General features: G+C 40.7%; 1 protein-coding gene across 9 annotated transcripts in view; it reads right to left on the reverse strand.

Moving 5' to 3' along the window:
* The window catches only part of zfhx3b (zinc finger homeobox 3b), a 331,153-nt gene that overhangs the window by 15,740 nt on the left and 297,673 nt on the right, over window positions 1-17,740 (reverse strand). For 8 of the 9 annotated variants that reach the window (XM_078795720.1, XM_078795719.1, XM_058089529.2 and 5 more), the window contains one exon: window positions 7,526-7,633. The exons of the other annotated variant lie outside the window; for it this stretch is intronic. In XM_078795720.1, coding sequence (XP_078651846.1) covers window positions 7,526-7,633 — 108 coding nt within the window. The remainder of the gene's footprint in view (window positions 1-7,525; window positions 7,634-17,740) is intronic. 9 annotated transcript variants of the gene reach the window in all.

The raw sequence follows: 17,740 nt of genomic DNA on the forward strand, positions 1-17,740 counted from the left end.
ATGTACATATGTGTTACTGAGATGTTGAAAATCTTCCCCTCGCTAGTTCTATGCTAAATCGCTAATGCTAGCACAACACTCGACTTCACTGATATGGGAGATATGATATATATATATATATATATATATATATATATATATGTATGTATATATATGTAAGGAGTGCTATACACACTCACACTATGCCTTCCCATGTTTGCAGAGCAAGGCTCACCCGAGTAGGTGCAAAGCACTTTAAAAAACACCTCAGTGTTACAAAGAAAGAAAAAAAAATGGCAGTGGCACAAAGTGAATCATCACACTTAAACACTCAGTTAAGCTGAAGCTTACAGAGGAACTGAATCCACTCTGAGCCAGTATGAGGAGAGCTACACCGCTTTGTCACCTGCAAAAGGAATTCACTGTGGAACCTTAAGAGGTGCCTTGCTAACCACTAACAAGCCCATAAAGAGTTAAATTGGCCTGATTTGTACAGTCCTACAAGGGGCAAATTGAGAGCAGAGGGCACTGGTGTAAGGGTGGGGTGATTTGGGGAGGGGTCAGGTTAAGCGGGGCTGACCACATTCTTGCTCCAGACATTAAAATGTCACCTCCAATCAGGATGAGTTGAGCTGATTACCCAGTGGGGAACCTAGTTTTGGACAGGGGCCGCCTGCTAGATCTCCCAGAGACATTGGGATCAGTCAGCGAGGCCCTGTTAGGGTCCAGTCACAGCCAATCCCATTAAACACATCCACCTATAAACAAAGGGAATGTTAAACAAAAGGAGCCTCCCATTGCTGACAGTAACCGAACGCTCAGTCATGGCACTGTCCTCGCCGCATCCCCATCCACTCTACTTTGGTCCTTTGCTCCTTCCTTCCTTCCTTCCTTCCTTCCTTCCTGTGAGCTAATCTGTGAGATAACAACAAAGGTGGACATCGATGGTGGCATCACTTGCACCATTATTTTGTTTTACATAAAAAAAACACTTGACTGAAATAGAATTTCCTTTTTAAAGATTTTTTTTTAAGTAATAAGCACACATTAGTGCAAAACAGAATTAGTTTTGTCCTTTGTGGAGACCTGCGCCCTCCTGAATGCTAACTCTCATGTCACCTTTTCCCCTGGTAAACCTTGGCTTTAGTACTATTACAGTATGAACATTCTCAGACTAAGAATTTTAAAGTGGGTGCTACCCTGCAGAAGTGAACCACAGGCATGACACATTAAGTTAAGTAGACAAATGCATCCTGATTAATATAATAAGCATGATTGATTCCATGCATATACCATGTTAATTACTGTGAGAGAACTGTTGATAGTAGAGAGCTTTCCTGAAGGGTCCCCAACTGACTCTATCAGGGTGGGACAGAGTGGGGGGGGGGGGGGGGCTGGGGAAGCTTACTCAGACACAGTGTTCTCTGGTCACGGCCAATTGTGACTCCATAAAATGTGATCGGTTGCTTTGTTTTTTTTTTGGATTGTTCCAGTCCAACACCATCAACAGCACCATGACTAACATACAATTTCTGTATCCTGTTTGTCCTTATCAAGGGGGAGGGATGAAAATAAATGACCATCAAAATGGAGAGGCTAGAGTGACAAAAACGGTTGGACACCGGTATTTTGGAGTGGTCTTCCGCACATGTTAGACACACATATCTATACCATGGACAGGTGGTCACACCAAACCAATGACCAAAACACTGACACCTGATAAGAGCAAGAAAGAGCACAAACAAGACTGACAATTTGGTTTTATGGCACGATACGAAAAGGTAGACATCATTCTTCATTATTTGGAACTAGAGACAGATTATTTTCACCAAGGTTGTTGGTGTGTATTATGTTACAGTATGTTACGTTACATATGTGTCCCTGACCTCGATCCTCTGTCTGGTCATTAGTCACAGAGTCACCAAACCTCTTCTGACACATTGAGTGGAATCGTGTTTGAAAGCACACACGTCCAAGCTCGAATGGAGGGGAAAAAAAGAACTAAGAGTCAATTAGATGATTATTAATTCATGTACTTTTTCCGTAAACCAGAGGCTTTGGTGCTGTTGAGTCCCATAAGTGAATTGGATGTTGGCACCTTGTCTCACCTCACATAGCTTCAGTGTATTATTCAGACAGAGTGGGGACTGAGGAGCACATTGCACACATCTCTGGAGCCTTGTTGTGCTTTCAAGGGAAACAAAGATGGCTGCTGGACAGAAAGCTTCTGAAAGTGCACTGACTGAATGATCGGAAACAGGTCATCTGATGTTGAAATCCATCATGGCAATCGGAGCCTCCATCAATCTGCTTTGTCCTCCGGGGACAGCACAGCTCAGGTGGTGGACCGAGAGGTTGTCTACTATTTGGAAAGTTGCTGGTTCAACTCTTGGTTTCAGCTCAAACCTCTGCAGCATCTGATTGGACCATTATGAATGCAAGGTAAACCTCCCAAAGAAGTCAATACAGTTCAGTAAGGATGCACAACTCTTTCTGTGAGTCCATACAGCCATGCCTACACGTACTCCTGCACTGCAAAGTGCGTCTTTTAATACTTGAAATGCCTTAAAGCTCCCTTAGCCATTAATATTGAGATGAGTCAAGTCCCATAGTGACAGAAGTCGTTCTCTTTTAATGATACACTAACAATACTTGAATGTCTTTTCTTTTCCCTGCCATTTCTAACCAGCTTTTCATCATCTTGGGTATGTCGCTTCCCAGAGCAATAAAGGGGGGGTAATTATGAAGGAAGCAGTACCAATTTTTGAAAGAGTGAATGAAATCCTTTCCTGTTATATATAACATTCAGTTCTTTTATTCAAACAAATGACACACTTAATGTTAAAAGCAAGAGTGACTTATGCATGACTAAAAGCATGGTGGAAAAGTGGGTGAAGTGAACATGATGACATGCAGAGGAGCTATTAATTAGCAGGATGGTTATTAATCAGGCAACTGAACAACAGGATGACGTGGCATTCACCTTTACAGGACACACAGGCTGGAGCTCGGCCATTAGACAGTCTGTGCTAAAACTCGTAAACACTGAGCTTTCAGGGAGTTGGCTCGCAAACAAGGACAATTTACGGCCTATTATCTTCAAAGACAAAGGGAATTATAATTTGAAGGATGACAAGCATCCAGAGGATGTGCTATGAATATGTAAACATTTTTTATATTGCTTTGTCTCCTGATTTGTCATACTACTTTGACTTTAAAAGCCATCACAAAGCAAGACTGCAAAAATATCTTCTCTTTATTAGATAGTAAGTATCCATGAGCAGGTAAACCTCTAATATATGTGCACTTTTATATGCAAAACAGCATATAATATTTGCAAAGTCTGCTGTGGAATGAGCACCGACTGCAATGCTTCAGTGGTGCAACTAGGGGATGCTAATTACCGTGCTTGTTATTCTGTCTACAGTGCAGCCATCAGCCACAGAGCAGTGTCTGACTTCCTTGGGAATCACACCTGGGCATCAGCATAGGAGGCAGGAACAGGTGTGCCAAAATAGGTTAGAAAAGTACATATTATTGGAATAACCAATAAGTATGAAAAAGTGTCTCATGAATATGCATTAAATTGAAACCTTTGTAACATTTAAATTTCCCTAAACAGTTACTGCATGTTGCTAAAGTAGCATCCAGTACTGTATCTCGTCATGTGTATTTATGTGAAAGCAACACTTCAAGTTAAAATGTTACAGATGCATCCTCCATAAGAACATCACTGACTTGCATGCTGCATGTGGACATATGTGAGCGCCATGTTTTCACTTAGTACTGTCATTTGTTTTTGTCTTGTAAAAATGTCTGAGTGTGTTCCATACAAGAGAGTCGAAAGTCCTCCACATGTGGGTAAGATCTTTTTTTATCCGCTTCATCCATTCCCTGGATCCCATAAATCCAATGCAAGGAAGGACTGCAAATAATTATTCACTTTCAACAGCACCCTTCCATGTGCATATATATATATATATATATATATATTAAATAAGGTAAGAAGTATGCAGGTCTTCTTTTAGCACCATCTCCTATCTGTCCTGCACTGTCCCGCCTCTCATCATCATCATCCTTGTGCTGCATAAATATACAACCACTTTAATGAAGGGAATGTTCTGGTTCCTTTCCTTTTGCCAGGCCTGCTGTCTCAGCTAGGTGATGAGGGTGCGAGGAGAAAAGGCTTATAACCATCCATGTATACATATTTCATAGCCAGCATTAAAAATGACCCTTTGAATTACTTACCGCACAAGGTGAATAAGATGCTGCGGCAGCCGGCTTAGGATTACATTACATGTACTGTCTATACAGTACTCTCTTTATATACAGTACACTCAGTGGACACAGGTTTAGGTACACCTGTGCAATGAAATGTGCCACTGTAAAATATGTATATATAATATGTATATTTAGTTAGACGTTAGTGTAATTAAAATATAATTGGAAAGTATTTTTTCTGTTTTTGAGGCAGCAGAAATACATACATACACATATAATAATACTAAATTCACAAAAAAGCCTGAATATATAATGTATGGACGTACAAATTCTTGTAGTTGACACCATTATGGGTGACATATTTTATACTCCACCCACATCCGACCCCCCCACAAATCTGTAATAAAAATATAAAAATAACAAATTCCACGAGAATAACGTCTTATTTTCATTCATTCATTCATTTTCTTATGAGGGTCAAGATGGTACGCTGGAGCATACTATGGGCGGGGGGCAGGGTTTTTTTTTTTATATACAGTATGTAACTTAGTTGCATAGTGACCTTAGTGACCATTGAATCCATTTATTTTTCAGTATGTGGAAAAAGTTTGGACACCCCCGATCTATACAGAGGAGTAGGCATATTAGAAACAGCTTTCAGTGTGACACAGTGTACTTCTACACCACTGCAAAATACAACCACAATAATAAACATATACTGCAGCTAAACTGATACACCACTGATACTGACAATGTCAATCAAAACTGGGCATTTCCTCTGCAAGGCAGATTGTATCTCATTAGAGAGTGCCAGCATACTTAATAAAGTGACTGGTAAGAGTATATACTGTACATATATGTGCTCTGATCACAGAAATCTGCCATGTTTGCAGCCTAAGACGTTTACATATGTCTGCATGCCGACACACGTGTGCAGAAAGGCATCATCTTTGAGATAAACACACGGCATCTTTCAAAATAAAATGGCACACAGAAAACATTATGCATTTTACAGCGGTGTGTAATGTTCTTTTAAATGATTTTAATGAACAGCGAGGAGCCAGAGAACAAGAAAGAGAAAATAAGATTGACATTGGCATAAAAAGGAGGACGCCTTTCTTCTGTGCTCGCTAATGCTGTCTGTGTGACAGTGACTGTCATTTGTAAGGGAACAATTGTGCCCTGCTCTGGAAGCTACATGACAATGATAAGAAGAAACACTTCATTAGTTATAAAGGGGAACTTAGTTTAAAAAAAACACAAAACAAAAAAACTCAAAGAGTTGGGTGCCGCAGCACCTTTGAGATAAATACCAGCATGTCCAAGACACTTATTGCCCATATTATAACCTGCACATCTGTGTGCCGTCTGTGCAAACACCATGAGGTCGGACAAAGCCCTCCTCTGTTTACTACAGTACAACCACCACCGGGCCGACTTACTTTTCTGCCATGCACAAAATGTTTTCTGCACTTGCGTACAATGACCAGTGTTCATCAGTCACACACCACAAGTTTAAAGCACTAATACGGACTCTTCCGCAAAAACTGCAGCTGTCTGCCTTTTGCTGACAAGCTTCTGCACCCACCTTTTCACTGACATCAAACACAACCTCAGACCTGGTTCTCTTAACGCACATGCTATTTTTAACTAAGCGTTTCTAATAAGCTGCTGGGAATGATGTAAATTTTTCATATGCAAGCACATATTTCCTTTGTGAAAACACAGAAACACTCTTATTTGGTGATTAGCGACTGACAGAGGGGAGGAAAGGAAGCCAATGTGCTTGTATCGAATTGCATGCCTTTCAAAAAAGGAAGAATCCTAATGCGAGGAGTCATCTTCCTGTGCACCACAGGTATGAGTGAATTATTAATCGTCCGCCTCCTTTTAATGCTTTTTAAAGTGCTTTATTTTGATGTGCTAAAGCATACTTTTAGCCATATTCAGTCAGGCATGCATATCATTATCTCTCCTATCAAAGAAGAGTGTCACCCTTTCAAAGAGCACAAACAACTCAGCCTCATTTAAAATAGAAAGTTCCACTATCAAAGGCGTTTTACAAAGACTGGGCTTCAAACACAGTGATGAAGTTTTTCTCAATTTTCCTGCAAAAAACTGAGGCATTCAAAAGGTCTGGATTTTTTTTTCCAAGCTCTTAACCTAACTAGTGTAAATCAAAACAAAAGAGGTTAGACAAGCGAGAAGTATCTGTCTGGGCCTTTTGATATTGGTTCAGCATTACTATTACATATGTTGACATCTCCTGTCCTCAATACAATGGTTACATTGGCAATTGGCAAAACAAAAAAAACAAAAAACAAAACTGCACCACATGAGCCATTACACACACAGGAAGCAAGAAGGGAACATGACAATTGGAACCCCTTAATGAACTCATCAGCATTCACCATGGACTCACAATATATTCTTGACAGCAACCGCTACAGGGGTCCCTCATATATCGCGGTTCAAATATCGCACCCTCACCCTTTTGCAGTTTTTCAAAAATTAATGAATTAATAAATGGTCGCTATTTCATGGTTGGATACGGCCTGTCAGTAAAAAAACAAAAAAAAACAAAATGCATATTTAAGTTAATTGTACTTATTCTTCTTAAATATATTCATGCATAAAAATAGCTAAATGAACAAAAATACAAAAAATACACATTAGAGCACATGATTTGCTATTCCAGAGCATATAAGATATTGAAATTATGATTAAAACAAATTAAAATATGTTTTACAAATTTAACAAGTACTATAATTTTGATTTCATCTTAAAATATATGTTTCAACAAAGATTTAGCGTCTTACATTTGGGTCAAAACTATAATATAATGACTGATGTCTGTATCTGTTTTACTATGACTGCTGTGAAAACGGTCAATATCAAGTGAAAACTAGATATTAAAGTTTAAAAAGGGGGTTGACTGTCATGATACACTGAAAAGACCTGAACACAACACAGGGAGGTGTTCCCTTTTAAGCTCCACCCCTTTCCCTAAAGCCAGTCCCATTTGCAAGTGTCACCAACTACAATAAGGAATGCAACAGATCCAAACCATCCTGATGGGAATGCCCAAGTAGCCTATGTAAGTGTCTACATGTGTATGTATAAAGAAGGAGGAGGAGCTAAACACACACCTGCTCCAACTGGCACATCCTATGGTACAGCTGAAGTCTGCACCAAAATATTAACCTGTGCTCTCACTATGTTGTTAAAATATGCTTCAGTTATACAAAAGGCCTTGTGTGCAGCACTATACAGGAGCAGCCCCCCCAGCTCAACAAATGTGTTTTATAAATATTGGCCTTACCTGTCCCTTTGGTGAGCTCCTTCTCCCCCCCACTTTCTCTGTCTTTGGTTTGGTCCTCCTGGTCTGTGGTGGTCTCACTAGCAGCCTCCACATCCTCACTCAGCTCTCCTGAAGGGGGAGGGAGGATGGGAAATGTAAATCACCAAGCCATCAGAATTGGTGGAAGCACTTAAAGGGACGGCAGCGTTTTTTTTTTTTTTTTCTATAGGAGCTTGCAACAATTACATTTGCTGACACACAGTTACGGGCCTCGCAAACAAAGAGGACACAATCTGCTGCCTGCTGTCACTTTTCTGACTCAATTGGGAATATATTAAAAAAATATATACATTTTTTTATTTTTGGGGCAAATTAAGCATAATTTAGGATGTAATTGCAAAACTATATCTACAAGGTGCCTACTCATTCTCCTGCCGACTACTGCATCAAAAAAAAAACATAAATATTTAAAACTTTCAGAGGCACACCTCATTTTATTTTTATTCCAAGTCGAAGGCAGAAATCCCCTGTAACCACCTTAAAAGCCTCCACTCAATATATCAGACCATTTAGGAGCGTCGAAGTCCAAACAATGGATCACCAATAACGACGTTTGTAAGTAACACACAGAGGAAAAGATAGCGAAAACAGATAATAAAAAGACCATCAATCATGTTTATTTCCCTCCAGTGCCGCCTGAACATCCCCCTTGACTGTAAAGTTTGTTTAAAAGTAGAGAAGCCTTTGCATGCAGCAACATTGATCCGACAACAATAAACTAGGCCATGTGGTCAATAGGCCTTATCAGTTATTACACAAGTCAGCTAATTCTCAGCAAATGTACTTAAATGCTCTTTAGAAAATGCTTTCATGCTCAGGTCCCGACACTATGAGCTATTGACATATTGACGACGTTACAACAGCCATGCTGAAATATCCTGTTGAAGTATTCAGCCCTGCAGCCATCACATGGCCAGCCTTCGCTCGCCACATGACTACCCACAGAAAAACGCTTTTATGATGTTACATTATCCCAGACGCTCTCCAGTTTATCTCGTCAGTGGTGAAACATTACGCACACACAACATAAAGGCTGGATGTTATGCGGCGTTTGGCTGGTTGATGAATATGACTCTTATAGAATGGGTAGAAATTGGGGGGGCTATAAATGTGTTTGGATGACCTTGAGGCTCAAATGTAAAAAAAAAATGTAAACTGTGATCAATTCTTTTAATATATTTTATTATATTTTTGTTAAATATACTATTATTGTTTGGTTTCCAAACTCTAGTGTAAATCATCAGTCATAGAGGAAGAACTTAAAATTCTACTAAAAACAGACATCCTCATGCATGTGCAAAATTTTAGCAGAATTAGGAAGCTGCACACTGCATATATGCTCTGATTTTTCTTACAATATCACACATGTAGTGGGACTAATTCCACACCTCCACATTATTATACACATAGTCCACATTAGTGCAACCAATGCTATGAAGATGTGAATCCTCCCTTTGGACAGCTTTGCCATCCTGCATATACATATACTATAATGCTCACATCTTACACTTTTTCCTTCATTATTTGAATACATACATGTCCCAGCCACAAATGCATGACCACTTGCACAAATAAACACTATATTGATGAGCAATGTGTTTGTGGTTTCTTTGGTTAACTCATATGGCTACAAGAGAAAGTCAAAGTAGTAAGTTCTACAATAACACCAAAATAATAGAAAATACAAACACCCTATAGTGATTTTTAGAAACATGTTCATTAATTCCCGAAGCAAACATGTGCAGATGCCTCATCTCCCAAAAAAAATACTAAAAAAAGAGACACTAATTAATAAAAGGTCAAAAGAGGCCCAAGAGCATAGATACGCATCCATAGATAGTCAGAGAGCAACACTCAGAGCAATGGCAGTAGGCAATTTCTAACCCAAATTTGGGATATGCAAAGACCAATAGCCTGAGGGGTTGTCATCTAATTAATTGTCTTCATTAACCATCCTAATACAATGATATAAAGCACTTCCATTAATCTAACCATGCAAACTGAATGGATCCTTCGCTGACACACAGATTACACTCATTTGTTCAAAGCAGACGAGGATCAGATTTGCTCTGCCACTCACTCATTGGGGACAGTCCACAATCTCTAGCACCTCCTACACACACACACACACACACACACACACACGCACACACACACATACATAGTCCAGACGTCTAGCAGTCTTCCTCACTCCAGCGTTTGTGAAGCCAGTGAGTGCAGGGGCTTAATCAGGCCCATAGGTGTCACTCTTTACAAGCCAGGAGAGCTCACACTAATGAGGTGTAGGGGGGTTGGGGGGAGCAGCAAAAACAGGAGAAAGAGAGAGAGTGAGAAAGGAGGTAGGTTCAGGGGGGGAAAAAAAAACAGAAGTAATGCCTGGAGATGACAAAAGCAGATGCTATGCAATAGACGTCCAGTGAAGATGAGAGAAAAACAATATTATTACCTTCATGATGAGCAGCAACAGCCTTGGACTCCCCCCCTCCACCCCACCCTACCCCGCCCCACTCCTTGGCAAGAGCAGTGATTACACCGACGCTAATCAGACTGACAAGCACAAACGTCCCTAATAAATAATTGATGGTAACCACTGCACTTTCCAGTATTCCTTCCCAGACTGTGGAGAAGAAGAGCAGCAAGTAATAATAGTCAGTCTAGATATCTTTCACTAGGTCAGGCTCCTCCCTCTGTGCTCTCGGCCTCTGCAGATTACACCAACGTGATGGCGACTTTCTTTAAAGAGCAGAGAATACCAGTCCTACCTGCTTCCTAAAAAGATACATAGTATGTATTTACAAACGCACTTTCTCCCTGGCCGAGACGGAACACCAGCTGCCCACTGGGTTTCTTGTGTTGTGCTGCGTCTAAGCTTGATTACACTCATTATGATCACTGAGGCTGCTGTCATTTTAACCAGGTGTCACCCAACTGCACTGTAAGGTGCACTTCCACTTCTTCATCCACGCAGACAGCTTGATATTTTCTCTCCTTTTAGTGCTGCACCGTCAGATAAAAAGCGATCTTATTTCACACTTCATAGACTCTGTCTTTCTTTAACCCCCCCCATGGACCCCCTTTACCTTGTATCAAAGTTGCCCTGACTCTGGACTAGGGGGTGCAAAATGGAAGTGACAGGAGGGGCACCATGGGACAATGAGACACAGGAGCCGTGCTGAGGGCTTTCATACATTATCCTCACCTCATATAAGCAACTCTGCACTTCATACGGAACATGGTCACCACCCCAACACACTTGTGTGCCATCATAAGCCATTCTCAGGCATCCCCCTCTTTAAGATGCCTAAATGAAAAAAGAGGTGCCCCTTAAACCCATTATAACAAACCATGTGTCTATTCACTATCCAATGTGCTGTCTATGTTATGTGAGAACAAATGTATTGGGACACAGTTCCTAATAAATTCATCAAGCAGTGCTCAGCATGGACCATCTTACCAAGATATTTTGGAAAAGTCTGTGTGGGAACAGTTTGGGGTAAGTTTTTTTCTATCCCCAGTGCACAACGCAAGGTCTATAAGGGCATGCTTTGATGAGTTTGATGTGGAAGTGTGTGAGAACCCTGACCTCAACCCCATCAAACACCTTTGGAATGAACGAGAACAGAGACGGTAAACCAGCAGGCCCTCTCTCAGGTCCAGCATCAATGACCTCTGACCTGACAAATGTTCTTCTGGATGAATGGGCAAACATTCCCACAGACTTACTAGAACATCTCGCACCTGTAGGTGCCCCCAATATGTATGTCCATATTGACGAAAGCGAGGAATGCAACACCAGGAAGTAAAAAAAAACAAAAAAAAAAAGCAGTCACATGGGTGCATAAAGCCCTCCCCTCATACTCATCACTCAGTCTCTCCCACACATTTTCACAGAAAGGAAAGAAGCTACCTCGGTGCTGCTGGTCAATGTTACGTGTTAGATTCCTGACCTGTCTATTGAGGAGGAAGGGGGTTGGCGACGCATGCGGGCAGGTCTTGCTGTCTTGCTGCTGGCCCTGCTGTGACCTCAGGATCTAAATGTGAATGAATACTTTGTGTCTCCATGGGGCTGAGGGCGAGTCTCATAGGGAGGGCGGGAGGAGCCTCACAAGATGGAGGAGGGGTACCAGGGTTAGGGCAGCTAATAACTAAAACAACTTTAAAGGGCAAGTTAATCACAAACAGCAGCCATAGCTCAAACTGATCCCCCGGGCAGCACTGCTCATCACACACGAGCCCCATTGGTCTTGCACCCAACGATCATCTCCATCGCCCCTTATCTGTCTGACTCACTTTTTAAATGAAATACAGAAATAAAGGCCTTGAAGTCAATAAGCTGTCTGCCTTCCTATTGCCACTCATTTATGTGTGCAACACTTCTGCTTGTGTTATTTAGCACCGTGCAAGATGAATGAGATAGTGCCGTCTCTCATGGGAAACATGGCTAATTAGAAATAGTTCACCATAATGACATGTTTAGATACATTACAAAAAAAAAAAAAAAAGTGAGTGGCGCTCTAGTTCTAGCTCTTTATATTGAGTGATGAAGGATAGAAGGATCTAGGTTAATGTGGCTGTACAGGGAGTGCACATTCAGAGACTGCTCACTCTTCTGCCCCAACACACACAGTAGTGACTTCCTTGGATGTCCGCTAACAAATATTATGTCCACAATGGGGATGCGAGCTGTACTTTTGCCTGCTCTAAGACTAGGGGATAAAAGCCTGCATGGGGGCAAAAGCATCACCGGCCAGTGCTCTTCCATCTACTCCGCCTGAGGGACAATGTCCTGCACAAAGGGTCACTCTGCCTCTGTGCCACCCCTCCCATGCATGTCTCTGCCTCCTCTTAAAACCCCAGCTCCCCCGTTCACACTACAATGCCTTCACCTATTTGCACCTATTCAATAGGACCTAACAGAATTGGGGGGTGAGCAGGGCTGATGGGGGTGTCTGGCAAAGAAAAAAAAAAAAAAAAAAGCATCACGGTTGTCGTGAAGGGCAATCACATCAACTCTGAAATATTCACCAGTGGCTTGGAAAATGTGATCGTACAGTTATGACAGGCGAACAGGCCACTCTCGCAACAGTCAACCCCCCCTCCACACTCCCTCTCCCCACACTCTCATTCAGAGCGGAAGCATGGTGGACAGTCTGAATATGTATAACCCTGAATATGTATTGATTTTTCATTTGGCAACAACTTTGAAAAAAGGACACACACACACACAAAAATCACATAACCTGAAACTGTCACAGCTCTTTTGTTCATAGCTCATCTCTCCTGATGTTTGGCTTTTGCCACAAACTCTCTTTAATTACCAGGTACAGCCAGCCTCAGAGCCTCCCTCCACTGAGACGCAGCCACATACAGCCTGCTGGGCTTAACAAGACAGCACACATCTATTATATATGACATACACCCAGCAGCTTTTGTCTCATATCTGACTAATAAGCACACGGAATATGACTATACCCACTGTTTGTTTTGCTATTATACACAGCATATACTTGCTTACGTGAGGGGAAAACTTGACAATTAAAAGTAAGACTGCTGCAAGGAAAGGAACACTTTTAAACCCTCTTGGATCCCTAAGGACTTTTTTTTGTCTTGCAGGTAAAGATGTTTTTTTTTTCATGAAAAAATGTAAAATTTCAACATTTTCCCACCCTTTCGGGTCACTGTGGACAAAAAAGTCCACTCCCAAAAATGTTACAAAAACATAACAGAGTAATATTGAGTTTGAATAAAAAAAACAGCAAACATTAAACAATCATTAAAACCATTAAGTGCATATTTGATTTAATTAAATCTGTTTTAGCTTAGAAAAATACTAACAAAATGAGTTATTTTCCATAATAAATTAGGGGGCTGGGGCTCTATGTCAAAGATCAGGCTTAACTATACATAACAATAGTGGTAAAAGTGATTTTGATGCTTTGTCTTTTTTTGCAAGGTCAGATTCCAAATTTCTCACCGGACAAAAATATGCTTTTTCTTATTTCAGGGTTTTTTGTTTTGTTTAAAATTAGTCTAATGTGTCGCCTTTACTGTTGATAATGACATTTTGACAATTTTCACATTGTATGTGATTCCTACTGGACTTTGTGGCTGTGAATTCCAGTGAGAGGCGGGCCTTAATGACGTAATGGTCCATTCTGACCATGATGGCCATGAAACATTTTCAAAATGTGATGGCCACTATAAAAAACAAAGCAAATATGTTTATACCCACAAACAAGCTGCTCTGTTGTCGCTGCTTGATGTGATGCTTTATTGCAGTTGGGGGGGGTGGGGGGGGGGAGGAGTTTGCAGCTCCACTTTGTGCTCAATCATGATAGAAAGTGATTTGTGCATGCTTTGCAGAGTCTGCAGAAGTCTACACTAGCTTAGAGTTATTGATAGTTGCTTTTTTTTTTAGAAAGAGTATCTATAGTTCTTTGATTACTCGCGAAGGATAGTAGACCGCTATGAATAAAATAAGGTATGGGAAGCAATGATGTCTATGCATATTCTGTGTGCCTGCATGCACACATGGCTGTGTGCGTGTACATGTGCATATGTGTGTCTATGTGCATGCGAGTGGGCTGTGTAATTGAGGAGGAGAGATGGAACTTTGCTTTATGCAGAACTTATGTATATGACACACATTGTATTTGTAGCAGCACACTTTCACATTCATACACACAATTCCAAAAATTCCGCACCTGTGAACACAGCCATGCACGCACGTACTCACACAGCAAACTCAAGTTGATTGATAGATTTAAGCAAAAAAAAAAAAAAAAAGGAAAAAAAAATCTGTTATGTTTCTATAGCAGCTTTTGAGAGTGGACTTTTTTGGCATGGGGAATTTGGCCTGGGCATCTGATTGACCTCAGAACAAATATTAAATTCAGCTTTTTTTGTCCTCCAAGGATCTGAAGAGGTGGACAATTTGGAATATGACCCTGCAAAGAAACCCCACCACAGGATTATTGTATTTATTCATTCATTCATTTTCTACTGCTTATCCTCACGAGGGTCGCTGGGGTGCCAGAGCCGATCCCAGCTGTCTTTGGGCGAGAGGCGGGGTACACCCGGGACTGCTCGCCAGCCAATCACAGGGCACATATAGACAAACAACCATTCACACTCACATTCATACCTATGAACAATTTAGAGTCCTAGGCCAATTAACCTAGCATGTTTTTGGAATGTGGGAGGAAACCGGAGTACCCGGAGAAAACCCACACATGCACGGGGAGAACATGCAAACTCCACACAGAGATGGCAGAGGGTGGAATTGAACTCGGGTCTCCTAGCAGTGAGGCCTGCGCACTAACCACTCTACCACTATTTAATTATTATTATTAATACACCTTTTAGCATTAATAAAACAAGTGCAATTATTACTTTGCTTTAGTCCTTTTGTAATTCAGCGCTAATGTTATGGCATTGCCTCAATGTTTACAAGTCAACATCTTCAAGCAATTTCTGGCAGTTTGATGTGCTTTTTGAAACCAATTCTGCTTAAAATCCTGCCATTTATCTTGTACCGCAGCCAACAGACAGGTGCATGCGTGCGCACACGTGTGTCCATTAACGGGTGCTTATCTGTTTATATCCACTTTTAGGCACCACAGACCAATACAGTCAACTGCTCTGATTGAGAAAGACCTCTGTCTGTGGAATTATTGAATGTCCCATTTGCATATCTTTGTAGTGCATCCATCCGCCTGTGGACTGTTGTGTGGTGGTATTAGCTCGCAAAATCAATGCTGCCGTGGTGGAATGTATGTAAGCACCCACCCCGGCGCGTGTTAGGTGTTGGTTTCGCAGCTCTCTCACAGAGCTTATTAGCATACTGGTCATTCATTTAGTCTTTGTAAGCTTAAAGTAAACACAGATTTGTTAGTATGCCCATCCAGAGTGGGCTGCTTTGCCATCCTCCGCGATGGTCATCCCGCCTTCCTCATCCACACACAGCCGTGGGCCTAGCGGGTTGTTTGTTTATGAGAGCGTGTACTGAGATAAAACAGACTTGGCTGAGTTATGAATATCAATTTTGCTAATCAATTTAATTTAAAATATAGGGCATCATTGATGTGTTTTTGCGCTCTAAAGTTTAACAAGTTGCAAAGTACAGATTTTCAATGATGGAAGTAGAGGAGAAGTGGAGGATGGGAATACAACTTTTTACCTTAGTCAATGACCTTTTTTTCAAACTGCTTGAACTACATCGGTAGTAGAAACACAAACACCAACTGAAGAAACACATACTGTAGTAGTATACAGACAATTATGTGGTCCTTTGTTTTTTTTTTAATTTTTTTTTACCATATAGGTCTATTGTTCAAAATCTTATGCCAGACAGGAAATGTAGATCTATACAGGTGCTGATCCAAATTAGAACAACTGTAGTCGTCCTTGCTGTTGGTATATAGCTTTATTTATTACATGGCGGATGGGAGCCAACATTTCTTCAACCACAACCACCCTTGCAGGTTGCTCATAGCTAATTGCTAAAGAAATCCAATGATTACACTACACAGGCACTTAAACCATCCAGAGAGTGCGAGCACTTACTGAAAAAAAGCTCTCCCTACCTCCATCCATTTCTAATACAAATCAAACATGGGGAGATTTTTTTTTTGTCTTTCCTTCGGTCCCTCTTTGCATAGCCATCCATTACTTTCACATGAAATATGAAAAGGCAATATCCTCTCTGTGTTTGTACTGAAGCGTAATGCAATTGTGTTGTCATTTATAGGAAATAATCGCAAACCTCTCTTTCATTTTCCAGTTCAAATAACCATGAAAAATTATCCTTCAATGTCAGGGAGGACAACAAATGGATGCACAATATATATATATATATATATATATATATATATATATATATATATATATATATATATATATATATATATATATATATACATACACTGTATATATACATAGATGCACACACATACTGTACATATATATAGCTTCGCCACTGCGCTTGACATTTCTCCTTAATAGGAAAGCGGCTGGTTGTTCTTGTCTTGCCTTCTCAATCTAACCTCTTTTTTTAACCCAATTAAAAAGCTCTGTACTCAGATCTTTGTAAATGTTTCCTTCATTCTTTATTCATTGTGGAGGGTCTGGAGGTTAGGCAGGATTTGGAGTGGATTACAATACTCTGGCCCTGCTCATTAGCACCCTTACCACAGTCCGCTAATGGCCACTGTTGGAGGGAGACGTCGCCAGACGAGCGCTACGGTCCCTTGGTCGCTGTGACTCCCATCCGGCAGTCTGACAGATAAATAATTCAAAAGCTATCAGGCTCTTTGGTAGCTTGGGAGCAGCCCCCCCCCCCCCCCCCCCCCTCCAAAAAACATACTCCCAGGACCCAGCTTGTACAGGCCTCTTTTCACTGATCAGCATTTAGGCCTCACACATGATGTACAGCAAGATGTCATGGCACACAATTAGACTTTTGTCGTAGTCAAAGGATCCTTTTCATTGCCAGAGATCTTTAGTTTTAGTGTAAAAAGCAAAGCAATGGTAATTGCTTTGTGTACCGCTGCCATTAAAGGCTTAAAAGGCTAGCTGTTTTCCACTGTAATTATGTACAAAATGATCAAGTTTGCAGTGCAATTAGAGGTGAAGTAATTAGGATTTTTCTCTGAAGGAAGAATTAAAACAACAGAATATCACTGTAGTATGATGTACATTTTAGATCTTTGTGCAAAAAAAACAACATGGAAGTCGAGCCTTTCACTTTGATTGTCATCTTTGTTACTTACATATATGGTGATATCATTTGTAGTGGTGCATAACTGAGCTCAATCATACTGATCAAGTTAAATAAGTCATCCGAATAGTAGAACTAGCTTTATAGTTCTACCTAGAGTCTTCCTGGAGATGTGGCTGATGTTCCTCAAATTTCAACCATATTCCTACTGTCTTGATTTCCATCTTCTGGTACACCTCGATGTTTTGTGATGCATATAATGAAATTCCCTATGAAAAAGGGCTAATGAAAAAGACTCAAATGATGCAATTAGTTGCTTGATTAATTTCCGGTAATGTATTAGTTAATTATCAAAATAATTATGGCCCGGTTATTTATTTATTTACTTGATTATGTGGCCTAATTTACAAAAGAGACTGTGAGCAAGGTAAAAGCATTGGAGGATACCAACCCATCCG

Source organism: Doryrhamphus excisus, linkage group LG13 (assembly GCF_037039965.1).
Source record: "Doryrhamphus excisus strain RoL-2023G ecotype Guam linkage group LG13, RoL_Dexc_Guam_v1.1, whole genome shotgun sequence".
In the NCBI taxonomy this organism is placed as follows: Eukaryota; Metazoa; Chordata; class Actinopteri; order Syngnathiformes; family Syngnathidae; genus Doryrhamphus; species Doryrhamphus excisus.